The 17,500-nt window shown below is 42.2% G+C and overlaps 1 protein-coding gene across 7 annotated transcripts in view; it reads left to right on the top strand.

Annotated features, from left to right (window-relative positions):
- atp1a3b (ATPase Na+/K+ transporting subunit alpha 3b) overlaps nt 1–17,500 on the top strand; it is a 48,395-nt gene that overhangs the window by 17,063 nt on the left and 13,832 nt on the right. For 2 of the 7 annotated variants that reach the window (XM_034697211.1, XM_034697213.1), the window contains exon 3: nt 11,379–11,472. The exons of 2 other annotated variants lie outside the window; for them this stretch is intronic. In XM_034697211.1, coding sequence (XP_034553102.1) covers nt 11,467–11,472 — 6 coding nt within the window. In that variant the 5' untranslated portion in view covers nt 11,379–11,466. Of the gene's footprint in view, nt 1–11,098; nt 11,240–11,378; nt 11,473–17,477; nt 17,498–17,500 lie in introns of those variants that run through there. 3 more of the 7 variants (XM_034697210.1, XM_034697212.1, XM_034697214.1) reach the window with 3 other exon arrangements.

The raw sequence follows: 17,500 nt of genomic DNA, 5'->3' as shown, positions 1-17,500 counted from the left end.
GCTCCCAGCATCCCCTTCCCGATTGGCTGATAGGTATTAAAGGGCCAGTACCCCCACCAAGCACATGGCTCCAATCCAGCTCTGCTTCGACACACGGTCACCGTTCCCACCACTCTCTGGGCTGCTTACTGTACCAACTGCACACACACACACATCAAGCAGCTCACATGTGCATGCAGCAGAGAATACGAAGACACACTCAGCTTACACAAGATGCTGACAAATTATCTGACATGCACACATTCACGTTCACTATCCTGTCTCTTAAATCAGGTTGGGGCTTCTTGCTGTACTCCATATGACAGGTCACTTATCAGGATGAAAAAGGATGCTGGCCTGCAAATATGCCAATGCACACAGGACTTTGAAAAAATAAAAACACTTGAACCATGATAACAGACAGCCAGTACCGTCTGAACCTAGCAAACCTTTTCCTTAAAGATAAGTGAGCGTGACACTCTACAAGCTCAGCAGACCTGAAAAACACAAAGCAAACAGCTTCAAACCAGATGCAGGCAGTCAGCAAAATGGCCACAAGAGTGGACAAATTTAGCTTAATGTGCTTTCTTAAACAGGAAGAGGAATTAAGAATGGTGGATGAAATGCAATAACAGAACAATTCTGAAAGATAGCTTAAAAATGAGATGACTACTTGTTATATTTTTAGTCTTCATTTCAGGTAAAAAGCTCTTCTGCTAATCTGCTGAATAATCATAGCAGCCAAAAGGCATTCTCCCTCATCCAAGAGACCTCATTCATAAAGCAATCTGACATTTTAACACTGGTACAAATATCTGCTTTGTAATGCGATGTTATGATAACTGGCTTTCTGTGATTGGATAATCAACATTTCTTACATATCTGCACTGACAAGAACCGACAGCCAGCCATTCGTTAGCTTAGCTTTGCTCAAAGACTCAAATCAGGGTTAAATAGCTTTCTTGGCTTTATCAAGAGGTTGAAAGGTCTGACTAAAGCAACCCCTAAAGCCTATTATTGAACAATTCCTGGAGTCTTGACATAACTGTGAGGCTGCTAGCCATCAAGAACTCCAGGAATTTAACCCGATCACACAACACTTTCTGTACAAAATCAACAAACTAGATAATCTTATTTGTTTGAGCTCTAAGGTGCAGCTGTCAGAATATGTTACCTCCTGACAGAGCCAGGTCCTCCGATTCAACTATTTAGACTAAGTGTAGGGTAATGTGGCAAAGAGCAGCAAGAGGCTTAGACATTGGAAAGGCATTTTCCCCAAAATGTTACGCTAAAAGAGAGCCTTTTTTTCTATCCTATCATAAAGTCATTGACATAGATAACCACAAGCTTATGATTCTAATCTAAAAGTAGCAATACTGAAGACCCACTGTACAAGGCAAATTTGTTAAGAGATGTTCCGCCCACCACTGCTGGTTACTTGTCTTGAGTTCAGGAGTCTTTTAAAACATGCCACCACTCCACAGGGTCTGCTTTCTAACAATATACTGTACTGTGCTATACTGTTTAACTTGCATGCGTGACAGAATGTATGGATTGTGACAGAATGAGGTAGAAAAGCTGTTAAAAAGTGCACCAACAACTATACACCAACTATAGCTGAGGCATGGCCTCCCACCTGACCTTTTAACCTTCCTTTAATGTTCGTTTCTCTGGAACAGCAATGTTCCTGGGTCAATTTGACCCAGGACATATTCAATTATCCAAAAGTGTCAGAATCCCAAAAAATCCCAATACACATTTTTTTTAATCTAATTTTAACTCCATTACTAACCATTTAAATCAAGATTTGGTCCATTAGTGTTCTTTAAGTCTCACAGATCATGGTTCAATGAAGATAACTCACTTGTTTTTCATTAAAAGTCATGTTAAAACCTTTTTAATGTACATTAGAAAGCCCTGAATATGAATGCAATAGTTTTACATGACATATATTTTTGTTAATTTTATTTTACATTTTGATTATTTTTTTTAAAGAAGTGATGTTGATAAATGAACACGAAACCTCTTCTGTCACCTGCTGCCCAGATTTGTATGCTGCATTTAGCTGGTTAAAAGGGTCAATTTGACCCGAAACGTAACAGGAGGGTTAATTGAATCCATCACAGGATAGTTCCATTTGAAATGTATATCACCGAGTCTTCTTACAGGATTACAGTGTGCTTAAAAAACATCAAAAGTAATGCCATTCAAAAATGGTTACAGGAATTTAACGTGAGGTTGCGGTGATATATGGTAGTTTGGCATCAGGGGCGGATCTTGGCCATGATCCCCCACTGAAATCTCACAGTCATCCTTGTGGCTACCCATAAATCCTAAACCATGCTTGGCTATCTGGTGTGAGGTGGGACTTACGGTGAAATCAACTAAAAGGGCTGTCGCAGCAGGCTGCCAGATCCTTCTTTTTTTTTCATTTAAATCTAGCACTACTCTTCTATCCATACTTAAACTTGAGACATTATGACGAGTTATGTGTGTGTCTTTTCAAGTTAAAGAATTAACCTCAGGAATATTACACTATGATACCTAAATGTTAGTACTCAAAGAAGACAGAAAGGGTACATGAATGTAATTTATTTATGTGTGCACGTATACCTCATGCAACCCCGTGAATGTCAGTGCCCCAGTTTGGCCAACCCAGTGAAAAAGGTCTGACTCTCACTGTTTGGCAGCTCTGCCAGCAGATTTTTTTCAGAGAAATATTACTTTGCAAATACAGAGATTTAAGAGCAAATGGGTTATTAAACACTGTCTGACAAAAAGGGTTTTGCTGCCGTTGAGGCAGGATGAAAATACTGAAGTGCAGACATTAACTGAACAACAGTTTAAAGCTAGGAGAGATTGACAACCTTTATTTTTTTACAGAAAGCTGACTTTTAACTTTTGTGTCTGCTGTGACAACATATTCCTACGTATTTGTCGGATTCAGACAGAGTGGTGCAGGAACAATTTGAAGATTTAATGTCAGTATTGTATTGTTAGCATATTAGACAGCTTAATGGAAGTTTAAGTGTTCTTAAGTGCATACACAGAATAAATACCTACTGAAAGGCTGTTACATAAAGTGGAAAACAAGTGGATGGATGTTTGCCTTCTAATGGCTTTGCCTACTGAGAGATGTCATTAGATGCGTTTTAGTTTCTCTCATATGTCTTTCAGTCATTATCCCGTATTTAGAAAAAATAAATGACATGCTGAAATCAGTGACATGAGTACAAGAAATACGCCTCTGATGTTCTTTTTCTGCATGTCAATAACACTCAAAAGCAATTAATATTCCAACAATCAAATCCACAAATCAACACTTCCAAAAGCAAGCTGACAAGCTGCATTTTAATACGAGAAACACGATGTTCCCAGTTGTTAAGGTTTGTAGAGATTACTCAGACTGTCGTGTAAGTGGTATTATGTAGCAAAGATGTAGGTGGATTTAAAAAGAAAACATGCTGAAAAAAGGTAGAGTGGAGCAGGGTTTTGCTGCAGTGGCGGTGGTGCTGAAAGGACAGCTACCGAAGGAGGAGGAGGAGGAGGAAGAGGAGGGGGAGGGGAAGGGAAGGAGGGGGATGGGTCAGGGAGTACAGCAGGGGGAGAGGAAATGCTTCAGAAGCAGCTGTGCAGATGAAATGAGAGAGGAGTGTCTGAAAATAATTTGTTATATAGATGTGTTGAAGTCATTCGTGGATTTGAGTTGAATGAGACAGAAGAACTGACAGAAACCTTTACATTTCTGTATGTTCTTTTTATTTTTTAAATTATTCAAAAAGAGCACAGGGATGAAATGAACCCTTTCACGGGTTTTGATCTTTTCCTTTCTCTTTCTCAAGGTCAATTCAAATCTACCTTTTTTTTCCATTCATGCATTTTACCTTATCATGGCTGAAAAAAGCACAGGTGTGATTGAAAACATGATTAAAGGCTACAATAGCAATCAAAGATCTGGAGCCCTTGTGTTGTGCATGCTGGCTAGCTGGCATTGAATACTGGCACGATCTACTAGCATAGATCTATCTTTAATGTTATTAGAAATCAGTGTGCTCTGTCCTGCTTTGACTTCTTAAAATACCTGATGTGAAAAGGGTCCATGCAGACTCAAGGCTTGTCAGACTGTTGTCAGGATTTATTAATGATGTTTTAGGTCCCTATGCTAACCCACAAAAGCAAGTTATCTAAAATGTGTTCGTTTGTGTTTCTCGTTTCCTTTTATTTATTCAACATTTAAAATGTATTGTCTGTTGTATGGCAAATTCTCATATATTTCAGCTACTCTGTGGAGTCAGAATGTCATTGTTTATATTGGATCAATGGTTAACAATGAACTAAAGTCAGGATTTGGTCTTTTATGCACTTACAATGTGAAAGAAAACATCCTTGGCAGTGGCAAAAACAGTGACGGACTTACTCTACATGTAATGTTAGCGACATCATTAATTGTTGGCTCTAAACAAAGACTGTTTATTGAAATGGACACCTTAAGTCTTCACTCAATAAGGATGCTTTTTGACCAGAAGTGACAGGAACTTTTAGTTCCAGGAACTTCTCTTCAAGGAACTAAATGGTTCCTGAGGTCCAATTTTTGTCTGCATTTCCACTGCAGCCTGAAGTCCCGTGAAAATTATGCAAATCATGCCAGTGACGTATGGAGCAGCATTATATAAGTGTATAAAAATTTCACTACACTGCCAGACCAGGAAAAGGGAGTATGAGTTGGATGAAGGCCATACAACAATGATGATGCCATAGAAGGCAACAGACAGGCTGGCATTGTCATGTGCGACAGCTAGGCTGTTAGCATGGAGGAGATTCAACCTGTGCTGTTTTTAAACGTGCTTTATTGCATTGCAAATGGATTAATTTAATTTATACTTGGAAGGAGACAACCCGCTAGTGGCTAAGGGATTCAAAATTCCTTAAAGGCTTGAGCTAAAGCAAGACGACATATTTCAAAAGCCATGGCAGGGATCTACTAGTGTTTCAGTTTAACAGGCTCGCTCTTTAATAAAATTTTTAACTAGGATACATTTCTGAGAGGACTCCTCTCGTGTTTCAACCATAGACTGTATAAAATATGGACGTAGTGTCCGTGACGTCACCCATCTGTTCCTGAACGCTGTTTTGAAGCCAATCGTCAGTGGGAGCCGTATTGGAAATGCGGAACTCAACCAGGCACAGTGTGATGTAAAGAGGCTGAGTTTGAGCCTCCGAGCCAACAGCTATGTGTTCCCGTCCGGGAGTCAAGTCAGTCATGTCCTTATTTGGGCAAAAACTCATAATCTTAATATCTTCTGAACCGTCGCGTTAGAAAAAATTCACCCCCCGTACAGTGTGTGCCGATAGAGAAATTAGCTACTGTAACCAAGCCGTTTTTTGAACCAGGCTGTAAACATGTTTATTAATGCTGCAAAGATCGTCTTATTCTAATTGGTGTCTATGTGGTTTCTGGTGTTTCTTCAGCCAGCCTCAAGCGGATTCTCGATGAATTGCAGTTTATAACACTTCCGCATGGGCTTCATAGTTTGAGACCGGAGGTTGCCACTTGGTTTCAACAAATGTTTTAAACTAGACAACCATTGACACATTCAGCTGAAGGTCGCCAGTTTCCATCGTCACTCTTCAGACTGTAACACTGGGAGCTAAGAGAGACACATTTGCGCTATCCGGCTCAAAGAAGACAAATGTTAAGGAGTTATTAAAACAAGTGAATCGCAGTTATAGCTCTGGTTATTGTAGATGGCAGGTGAAATAAGTTCCTGGACCTACGAAAGTACTACCCCATTAACAGGGACTTTTCATTGGGTAGATCAGCAACCCGGTAACTAAATTTAGACCCTGATTCCTGCTATCAATAAATGCAAAGTTCCTTAGAAGGTCTCCAGCTCCTGGTTAAAGTTCCTACTTTCTAATAGCACCTGTAGACTGTTGGAATATTGGAATTGATGCCATAAGTGTTCACTGACTGTGCAGCCAAAATATTTAGAGCTCCCCCTGCTAAGTGGCTGCAGTATATATTTTAAGCCCCACCTCCTTAATTCTAACAGATGGAATGAGGGTCAAAGCATTAAATTAAAGTATACGTCAAATATATTTTTCTCAAGCATGGTTTCTGTCATTATAATTACAGCTGTGTTCTGTTCTAGCAGAGGACAGGAGAAGAGATCAGTGATAATCATTTATCTTCTTATTTTAGAAGAACATGATACCCTCACTTTTCAACAATGGAATATGGGGAAAAATGAAGCACACATTTGAATATATCGCAGTGTAGAGAGAAGAGGAAATACATGTTGATGACTTTAATGGTACTGGATTATATTTAATAAAAATTCCATGATAAATAAAACTTCACTTCCTCATTTTTCTGTCACTCACCTAGAGGAATTTTCCACCACCCACCTAGCTCCTTCCTCCTTCATCTCTCTTACTCATTGTCCTCTTTATCACTCATTTTATCTCACTCCCTTCTCACGCCTCAATTCTATCATCCTCCTTTACCCCATCTGCCTTTCTGTCATCTGTTCCCTGTGATCTCAGCCCTCTTTTTGTCTATGCCTCTTTTCTTCCTCTCTCTCTCTCTCTCTTCCCACACATCTTCTCTTCGTCTCTTTTCCTCCCTTCTGTCTGTTCTGGACACTGTGAGTAGAACACAGATTATGTCAGACATTTATAAAACCGGATTAGCTAGGATAACCTTCACACACACACACTTTCACATGCATGCAAGCCCACAAATACTAATGAGACGCCCACTCTAAGCCTAATTTTGACTGTCTGGCCTGTATATATAATATGGCCTGTTTACATACTTTTTAGCACTAAGATATTAGCACTAAGTGATCCCAGCTTAGCATAGCAGCAGTCTGCTATTTTAGAACATTGAAATGTTGCTGTGCACAAAGCGTGGTCCATAAAGCAAAGGTTTCTTTGGATGTTGGTGTGGAAAAACTTGACTTCCCCAAAATGAGTCATGACTTTCACCCTATCAGAAACCTTTGGATGAACCACAGAGGCGACTGCAAGCCAAGCGTTATCACAAGGCATCACAGCAAGTGCATGTTTTGGCTGGAGTTGACCAAATCCCTGAAACCAGGGTCCAAAATCTATTTGAAAAAGCCTTACTAGTGGAGTAGAGGCTTTTCCAGCAGCATATTAATGCCCAACATTTTGGAATGAGTGATTCAGCAGTCATCTGTGAATGTAAAGTATAGTTGTCAACATACTTTTGACCATATAGTGTTTGTATATATAGATGCAATAACACACAGACCACACACTCGCACTAATTTAGTCTTGCTGACACACATTTCACACATTTTCTTTACCTAACCACATATGGTGAGTGACACTCAAAACCTCATGATGTATAATACTCATCTGCAGCTCTGAATCACTCACTAAATCTTTAAGTCATACTGAACAAAATAACTGACTACACATACCATAACACATGCACAGGAGCCTGTTGTTCTATGTTGAGCTCTGTGTGGATAGCTGCTCTTTAGTACAAACAGCTTCATATAAATCAGTATGACACAGCACAGTCTCTCCATGAGCAATTATACAGGCTCGAATCTAGCAGAATAACAATAGGTACCACCTTTCTTTCTGTGTCGTCCCTCTCTCTTTCTCTCCCTCCTGTTCTCTCCTCATCACATTCCCCTCACCCATCCCTCCATTTCTGACTCAGCAGAACAAGTCGGAGACAAGGTCATCTGACTGCTGTTGCTGTGGAGACCAGGAATTGGGGGATATTTCTCTCCCCTCTGTTCTTGTACTGCAAGGTGGGGAGGTGTGTAGTGATGAGGGGGGGAGGAAGGAGTGAAAAACATGAAGGTACGACAGAGGTTAAGAAAGGATACTACTGGCAGCCATTTTGGTTGAAATGAGATTGAAAATAACTTTATTAGCAGCACCACAGTGACAAAGTCACCCTGTGGGCTTCAGGATCAGCTTGCATCTGTAAATCCTTGCAGCTTTTTTTAATATGGTTGACATGTCTCATCATCTCTGTAAAGCAGGGATTTTGTTCAGGCTATATACATCTTAAAGCTTAAAGAAATCAGTCTATAATGAGAAACAGTCATCCTGTCAACATCAAGGTTTGATAAATATTGTATATATTTGTTGCAAAAACAAACACATTTCTCATTGATGTGGAAACTTTAAAAAATCATTATTGAATTAAACATAGACATCTTATCTTTATTCACTTTATCAGTCGATGCTAAAGGTCTGTATCACGTGTTTCTGTTATTTTGTACAGCCCTTTCATCAGCCATTTTGGGGGTTAGGTCAACTTTATAATAAAAATTACTAAACTTACTCTTTTGTATCGGTACACTTTCCAATACTAATATTTTAAATGAAGTCTCAAACAACCCTTTAGTTGCTGTACTAAAAACGCTCTGAGTCAATTTAATGCATTTTTTTCTGCCGTTGTTTGTTAGTTTGGGGGCTTTTGTGCCCCCAAACTAAAGATAGGAAAGAAAGGAGATTGGATAGAGTAGCAAGCTGGGGAGAACACATGAAATGGCATGTGGCAAAGGGCAGCGAATTGGAATCAGACCCAGGCCATTCGCTTAAAGAACTACAGCCTCTGCACATGGGTAATGCTAATTCACAACCGGCACCCCTTGATGCAACGTTATCAATAATTCAGCACTAAAGATTAATTCTATAGGGGTACATTATTTTAGAAATCTGCCCCAAAGAACTGTCAGCGTCAATGAGTTGATGTGTTAATGCGTTAATCGCAATGCAATTACGATCCTATATTGAGGCGTTATATTTTTTCCTCTATGCAATTTTGTTTCTCTTGGTACAACATATTTAAGTGATCACAGCAGTTTCTTGGTTCCTTCTGCTGCTGTGATGAAAAATAACGACACAACTGTGCTTTTGAACTGCACATTTCACTTTAATATCTCCTAGATGGCTAAGTTGACAAGCCAAAAATACATTTTGTTTCAAATGGAATAAAAAATATAGTACTTTGAGTTATGAGCTACCACTTGAGCTAAGCATACAGGTGCAGGTATTCAGGCTGATGTCAGCAGACAACGGCAACACAAAAGCCGACAGAGCACTATTTTGGAGTGTGCAAATATCACAGACCTGTGGATAAGATTAAATCGAAGAAGTTAACTACGGCACTTTCCAAATAGATGGCAGTTGACTGCAGGCTACTCAACATTGTGGAAGACTTCATTACATTCATTTAATTCCCAAATCCACAAGTTACTATGTATTTGTATTGTGCATACTTGTGTTATTTGTTCGTATTTAGGCAGGGGAATTTCTACCAAGTGCAAAGTAAAGGTTAACTATCATTAATCTACAGCAGCCTGCCATTCATAAAATCTGGTTGTTTAGAGTGCAGACCAGAGTCAAACAGTAATGTAAGTATATTAAGTGTCCACATTTGCTTTTACATCCCAAGACACAGTGTGTACTCGTGTACACTGCTAAATGAAATACTAAATTGAAATTGTTCTTGTTTTTGAGTCATCAGAGGTATTTGTAAATACTTTGAATGATAAAATCAACCACACCACAGGTTCATGTTTGAGGAAAGTTGTATCTAACTGTCTATTAACTCTGAGCTAACCCAGCTCTGATGCTTGGGGGTCTCACGGTGCTGCATGGTCATCGTCTGGGCCCAAAGCAAGGAAGGCACTGAGGCATGGCAACAATCTGCTGCAGGGGCACCAGCTTTCCCTTGCAAATAAGGTTTTGCATGCATGCATGCGTGTGTGTGTGTGTGTGTGTTTGTGTGTGTGTGTGCGTGTGTGTGTGTGTGTGTGTGTGTGTGTGTATGTGTAACTCAGTGACTGTGAGTGTGTGTTCACCCTGCTGCTGCACCGTCCCTTCAGTGAACAGTGGCACAGAGGGAAAAACGTGACCAAAAGGCCTGCAATGGCAGCTCACTGCTGCATATGGGCCACAGTCCTTTCACTCCTGTCCTCTGCCTGTTACTTTCTCACAGTCACTGTCTCTGAATATATTTAAATACACTATATGTCAGTCTTTTTAACAATTTACTCTTTGTGAATGTCCTTGGTATAGCTACCTCTTTTTCCACATGATTTCTTACTCTATCTTTTCAACAGTCCAGTGTTGAAAGAATGCAGTCTGATGTGTTTTACTAGTTCATTCCTGTCTCAGTGTGTGGATACTTGATGCAACTGCTAATCCCACAGTAAGTATTTTTACAACTGCCCTCATAAATGTCAAGTGTGATACAGCTTCAAGACCCCAAATTATAGTGCTGAAACAAGCCAGGTGTGATTCTTTACCTTCACTGAGGAACACACCCATCTCAGTGTGTGACTTTTGCAACAGAGTGCCACCTTCCACTTCAGCTGAAACAGCTGACTCTGCATTGTCAAAATAGTTTACCTGCTGATGCACTCACAGTCAGGTTGCAGGTCTGCAGCTGACCAATGTGAAGAGGTACATTGATAGCTGCACTGTAAAAAAATATCTAATTTCACTCAATGTATTTTTATCTGAATGTCCCACTCACACACATCCACACACAATGGCTGTGTGGCTGTCTCCTGTCTGCTTTGCTCAGGCCTAGGTGATATAAGGAGGTGCACTACATGCTCATGACAGGACTAACACGACCGATGATGAGACATCCAAGGGTGCTTATAACATGCAATAATGCACACAAATCCACTTTTTTTGTACGTTACATAGATACACTACAGGATGAACAAACACAACCACGACAACTAGAATCTAACCTTGTGCGTCCATTTATATAAAATATCAGCCTAGAGACTCGCGATGCTGCTGGCTGCAAGCCTCGGAAATCTGCAGTAAAACAGGAGGGGCAGAACTGGCTTGCTATTGGCCCCCTTGAAGACTGTGATAAATCCAATTGGTGAGCGATCCCACGGACCGATGAGACGCTCCGTGTTGTGATTGGTGGGCTTTGTCAGTGGTGGGCGGGTGTTACTATCTCCTCGGTTCCCTCATTTGCTTGAGGCGGCGCTTGTTTCACCGGCGGAGTGGTGCAGCTTCAGGAGCGGAGTACTGCGGCAGCTGGCAGAGGCGCGGAGGGAGACTTCGTGGTGAAAGGTAGCAGTACGGCTCGTTAGTATCGCCGGTCTTTCACCGCAAGTATCAGAGAGCAGAGGAAGGAAGCGCATCCCCGCGTGATGCTCCGCTTGAGACCGCAACATTTCATTTGAACAGACGTCTCACGGAGGGGAGAGATTGTAGCCTAATCTTTTTGAAGGTTTGAGAGACAGTTTATTAAATTAAAAGAAAAAAAATCTTCTGTCAGACGAAGTGATCACTTCTCTGACGTCTTTTTCCTCCTATTTCATTTAAGAAAAACCTGAAACACTGAGCATATTCTCTTTTATTCTTCAAAGGCAAAGGCATTTTGATATATTTCAACGTGAGGGGCTGACACCTCTCAAGCCGTGCATCACCTGAGAGGAGAAGAGTGACTGCGCCAACATGGGGGTAAGACTGACGATTCCAACTTTATTTTAAACTGCGTTGTAGCCCACCTGAAGTGGCCTGATAAGTGAAGCCTTAAAAGTATATCTCCTGACGATGAAGGGCTTCAAAATGAGGCATGATGTCATTTTTTTTTTCAATCATGGAAATCCCGCTTGTGCGAGTGACATTGAGTGTAATGCGGAACCGTGTTTTAGTCTGCTATCTTAGACTGCGACAAATTGATGTAGCCACTATCCTCTGTCTAATGCGGCTGCAGAAAAACAGCGGCATTGAACGTTTCACTTTGATTTGACTTTAGCCTCGTCCTGATTCAGGAGCGCCTCATTGGCTCGTGTCCTTTACACTGACTCACTCGGTCAAATTAATTGAATCTCGAGCTTGAATATGAATGGAAAGTGATGCTCAGTCCTTCATCAGAAGAGAAGTCGGCGTTTTAGAGGTTGTCAGTGTGTCATATGCATTCCAGGTCTTTGATAGGCCTTACTTTGACTATAACCTTGCCAGCCATGGTAGGCCTAATCGGTTTATTCTTACCGAGAGCTGTGGTGAGGAGAGAGAGAGGGAGGGGAGGAGGAGGGGGGGCATATGTGATAGAAACCTGTTCTGCGCCCCATCATTGATCTGTCAATTAAAGAGAATTATTTTTACATGTTAAGACTCAGAAATATGCTGATCATCTATGACTTTCTCAGTGATGGATGAACACAGCTTGCTTTGACCTCCTCCATGCCCTCACTGCCTCCCCTCCCTCCCCCTCCCCCCCTGCCCCCCCCTGCTGTCCTCTCGTGCGTTAAACCCCGCTGGCACTCCCCTCTCTGCGGTCTGTTCCCGCACAGGGAAAAGCATCTGGCGGTGGAGCGGAGGGATGCTGAGCCCCTCTGTGTCCTTCAGTGGAAGCTAGCGGCAGAGGAGTCTCATTCTCAGCACCCTCGATGACCCATGCGTCATAATGCGGTTACCGGGAATAAGCGCCTCACCAGCTTATTTCCCCTTTAATTTGTGACATAACAGGGACTCGATAATCGCTAACAGTGAACACATTTACACACACTATGGATTAAAAATACGATGCGTGCGGTTCCTCAATTCCACGACGATATGTTTGAGTTTGTCAGAATGACTTCAAATCATTTTCATGAGCTGGTGCAGTGTCCAAAGCACTAGAGCTTTTTATTTATTTCATAAGCACAGGAAAATGAATCAGAGCAGGCTGATGGAAAAACACGGAGCTACTAGTGCAGATGCGAGAGCTATTGCGCAATTTCTGCTCCATCATCATCATCATCATCATCATCATCCTGCGGAAAAGAGTTGTAATATTTAATCCCCATCCGCGGACTGTCTGCTGAATTATGCGGTGGCGTGACGCTGCAGACAGCGGAGCATGCGGCAGTGCAAGCCGGTGTCATCGCATTGACATCAGCTGATGTGGCCTACGAAGCATCCGACGTCTCATCTCTGCCGGGAGCGAGGATGAAGATGAAGGATTCAGAGAGGGGGGAAGGGGCCTCCGGTCCGAGTCATGGCAGCTTTAGTGGGCACTGCGTCAAAAGGGATGGGAGTACAGAAAGTGCTTACGCATGTACTGCTGCTGTGAGGAAGTTTGGGAAAAGCGGTGTGAGGGAGAGAGGTTGGGTGGAACTGTTGTGTCATATCGGAACATGCCACATCTCCCAGGGGGTTCGGTGTTATAAAAGACAGTAGGATCGTTCATGGCGAGCTGTGAAGGGTTTCTCCTATAGCAGTCATCCATTGAGAGCTGAGGTCACCCTGAAAGGGAAAAAGGACGGATAGGCGGAGGAAGGGATAGAATGATGGATGGATCAGTGTGCCGAGTATCTTTTTATGACGCTTTGTCGGTCGGTTACCCTTCCATCTCTCTCATTCTGTCTTTCATCTGCGAATTTCGCACTGGCGCACTGTGCGATAGCACATCTAGCTGTCCTTTCCCAAGGCCGCAGGGGGCATCGCTAGCGACGTGCTTCCTGCGTCAAACTGGGGGCGGGGCCTGCTATGTGGAAATTCCCTGTAAAGAGCTTTGATAGGCTGGCATGAGGAACTACGCAGAAAGAACTGACTTAAGAGGCAGCAGTGATGCTATAGAGAAAAGCTTGTGCCAGTGCCAGGAACACTAGAGAGATAACTGGCACACGGAGTCTGGCACTAGGATAGTTACTCTTAATTTGGCATCACTGAAAGATTGTCTGAGATGTCTCACACACCTCAGTGTTTGCTCACTGTTCCTCCATCTGCAGTGATGCAGCTGCACACTGCAATGTCTGCTGCTGATGAGACTGCAGGAGGAATGTAAATCGAGATGCTGATGAAGGGCTGCACACATGGATCCACTGCTGGTTTTCACCTTCAGACACGTGACACTGATGGGGGAAGGGTGCCGCTGCTGAAAGAGCAGGATGACTGAGAGAGAGAGAGAGAGAGAGAGAGAGAGAGAGAGAGAGAGGAGAAGGGCAGAGAAGTAGTGACTGGTCTGCAGGTGCAGATAGAGGGATTTAAAGCGAAGGATGAGGCGTATGGAGGGGGAGGGCTGCCTGGTTGTATATCCTGTTACAGGATAATGACCTGAGGCTCACATTACCATAGCTCCTGTTTCCTCTCGCTGTGCCTTGTGGGATTGGTTATCAGGGGGAGAGGAGACAGATGGGATAGGGAGAGGAGATCCCTGGTTGGATGGATGATCTTTGTAGAATATTGACTGACCGATGACGTGGTTGTGGTGGGGTGAGGCGTGGTGTAGGTGGGCCAGTGCCCCGGGGGAGATTGAGGATTAAAGAGAGATAAAGGTGTAGTAGTAGTAGCACTCAGGCTTTGTAAGAAGGTCACGCAGGCTGGTGGCAGGGGTGTGGTTGAGCTGCTCTAAATGCTTTATGACCGAGGAGGAGACCAGGTTTTGAGAACATTGTGTGCTTTTATTTTGTGCTCAGCACCAGAGAGGAAGTTAGACAATATTTGTAGAAGCTAGTTCTGGAGTTTGGATGTGTGTGGCCTCTGCAGAGGCCCAGCCCTCACTTTGGTGCAGAGTGCTGCACATCCCTCCCCACTGCACCTGCTGCCTGATGCTGATAGGCTGCACTGTACCACAACTTATCTGTCCCACGCTCTGCAGGAACCAATGGAGGAGCACATCCATATATACGAACAGATGAACCACATTATCTCTCAGACCGCACTGCCTTCTGGGATCATGATGGTCCTGTGGCCTTTAGGGGTCAATTAAGGTCAATATGGTGACCAGTTGAAATGTTCTCCATTGTTTCTCTTTAAGCTATGTAAGCGCCTCCGATCAATAGATATTTTTTGTAATGAGGACTCTGTCCTTAGCAGGAACACTGATGAAGGACAGAGTACTGATGTCTCTTTCGTTAGCCTCCATGCTAGCATGAAACTGCAGGAGAAGGCCTGGGCGGTGAGCTCAGTAGCAGCTTGTGTAATGCTAATAAATGTAAAGGTCAGTGCTGTCTCCTTCATGCACTGCTTTAAAACAGGAGCACAGCAGACAGTGATGGATTCTGAGCAGTTTTCCAACATTTATGTGTTGGACTCCCATAATGAGAACGATTCAGAGGGGTTAGGTTGCCTGACTACAACGACATGACTAATTCAGGGTGTTGTCCTGGAGATGTGTGTATGTTGTGAAGTGTGTGTGACTGTTTAAAGTGTTTGTGCCTGTGTGAATACACCAGAGCACAGAATGAAACAATGGGTAGCCACAAAGGACAAAGGATTGTTAAACCCAACCGCCTGCTGCCTTTTAAGTGAAAGGGAAAAAGGGAAACCACATTTTTGAAGTCGAATTAGAGTCATTGTATTTCTGAATATGATGAATGAGTTTCCATTAATTCAGATGTTTTGAACCAGGCAAATGCTTCATTTGGAGTGTTGCACTTGTTAAAACTTCTTATATGCATTTTTGGTTTATGTAGTCATTGGTCTTGTGTAGGAATGTGTGTGCGTGCATACACATCTGCACAGCTCCTGACCAGCTGCCAGTGGAGGAGTCCTGAGATGCCCTCTCTCACGCAATGGCGAGACGCCATGTTGGCTACAAGTGCCAAAGAAGCCATGATTTAGATTGCTAATGTGAACCAGACTGTGCTCCACACACACGCACACACAACGGATACAAACTTCAGTGCCAGTAGAACTCACAGGGGTTGACATTGCATTATGAATAACAGACCATGCACTGTCACACTAAAGTCTTTGTGTAGTGAGCAGATGAAGATGAGTTGAAGGGAGTTACTATTGAAATTGGGATTTCCAGTTTGTTTCTTGCTTTGATTCATTTCTATTTTTTGGCGAGAGCACAGCACAGATTATTTAAGAGCTAAAGAGAGTTAATCTCTCTCTGTCTCTTTGTGTTTGTGTGGTTTAGAGATTAGTGCTCCTAAGCAGACGCAATCTTTTTACAGTACAATGATCTATTTACGCACACTCTATTCCAGCAGATCAATCTGTTATGTGTGCCTGTATCTGTAGTGTTTAATTTTAGCTGACACAGGATAGTTAGACATTGTTGTAGGCAATATTTCTTCCCTGAACACTTTCCTACATTTTTCCCTTCCTCACATATTGATACCTGGAGTCTGCGTTTTTTCTATATCTCTTCACTTTGTTACATAAACAGATAAGAAGCCTTCATGTCAGTCTACGGCTGCCACAGATAACAGAAACAAGTATCTTTACAGTCTTTTCAACAAGGCAGTCAAAACTACTCATCTAAAGCTAATTTCTTCACCTACTCAGCCCTGTTTGAATACATTCAATATTTTCGCACCAGCAGCATCGAATGATAAGTGTACAGTTTGCATTGATGCATTTAATTCTCTTGAGAGGTAACAGCAGTGAAAGAAGAACAGGGAGACAAGAGAAGAAGAAGCACAGTGGGCTAATCCACTGTAGTAATTAGACTAGTTAATCCCAAGAGTAATGTCCCTTGCTCCCTGGCCTTAGCCCCCCCTTCGTCATCCACCCGACCCCCTGCGGCCTATAGGCCTGCCATCCAGCTGCAAGGATCACCAGATGGCCCAATAACCTTGCAAGGTCACACCAAGACTCCATATTGCATGAAGCAAAATGGCAAATAAGTATATCTTTTAATATACAGCACTAAATGTTGTGTTGATTAGAGCTTCGCTTCTACATTTCTATTTCCATAAACTGTCTCAAATTTTGTTTCTATTATTTCTTATTTTTTTACAATTTTATTTTTATTAAGTTTTTCTCTTTTTTAACAACCTAACATGCATACATACATATGGGACCAATAGGATGACATACCATTCTGTAAATAAAACAAAACATAATCATGAAACAAAGACAGGGGGAGCCCAGCAGGGACAAAGCAACATATCAAACAACCTGTTTATACATTCATTATCTACACAAGTATCCAAATAAACTTTGTGGGTATGTAGAGGCTAAATATATACTGTGAACAGCATATTGTCAATATTAGGTACTACATCATTCTATACTAAACAACCCAGCATCCTCAGACTACTCTTGACACCTAAAGAAATAAAACATAGGTATGTTAAGGGTGTAACTCGGTTTCTTCTATTTTTTCAAAAGATAGCAAGGGATAGCAAAAATGTGCTGGAGATGCGGTTAAAGTAAACTGACATAGTTTACAGTGTCAGTTTGTTCTCTTAGCGCCACATATTACAGGCCATGATGAAGCCCTCACATGTCCATTGTGATCCTTTCATCCAGTACAAAGAGGAAGTGTAGTCTCATAGGTATGACCAATACTGGGGTGGAGGAAATGAGTCAAATAAGAACAAATATTTGTGTGGTGTTCTGGTATTTCTTCCACCTACAAGCCACTTCCTCTTTCAGGCTGTGCATAAACAGGGCTTGAGCAACAGTATTCTGGCTATTTGTGCTCATACGCATGCTGGTTCCCTCTGTGAGCCGTTAAAGAGGAAGGAATAACACATCGAAATCCAACATGAAGGGGCAAGCCATGACCCGTTCTCATAGGTGCCACGCCTAACATCATTTTGTA

Source organism: Notolabrus celidotus, chromosome 12, assembly GCF_009762535.1.
Source record: "Notolabrus celidotus isolate fNotCel1 chromosome 12, fNotCel1.pri, whole genome shotgun sequence".
NCBI lineage: Eukaryota > Metazoa > Chordata > Actinopteri > Labriformes > Labridae > Notolabrus > Notolabrus celidotus.
The sequence above is the reverse complement of the archived record's forward strand: the minus strand, read 5'-3'. Positions and strand labels throughout refer to the sequence as shown.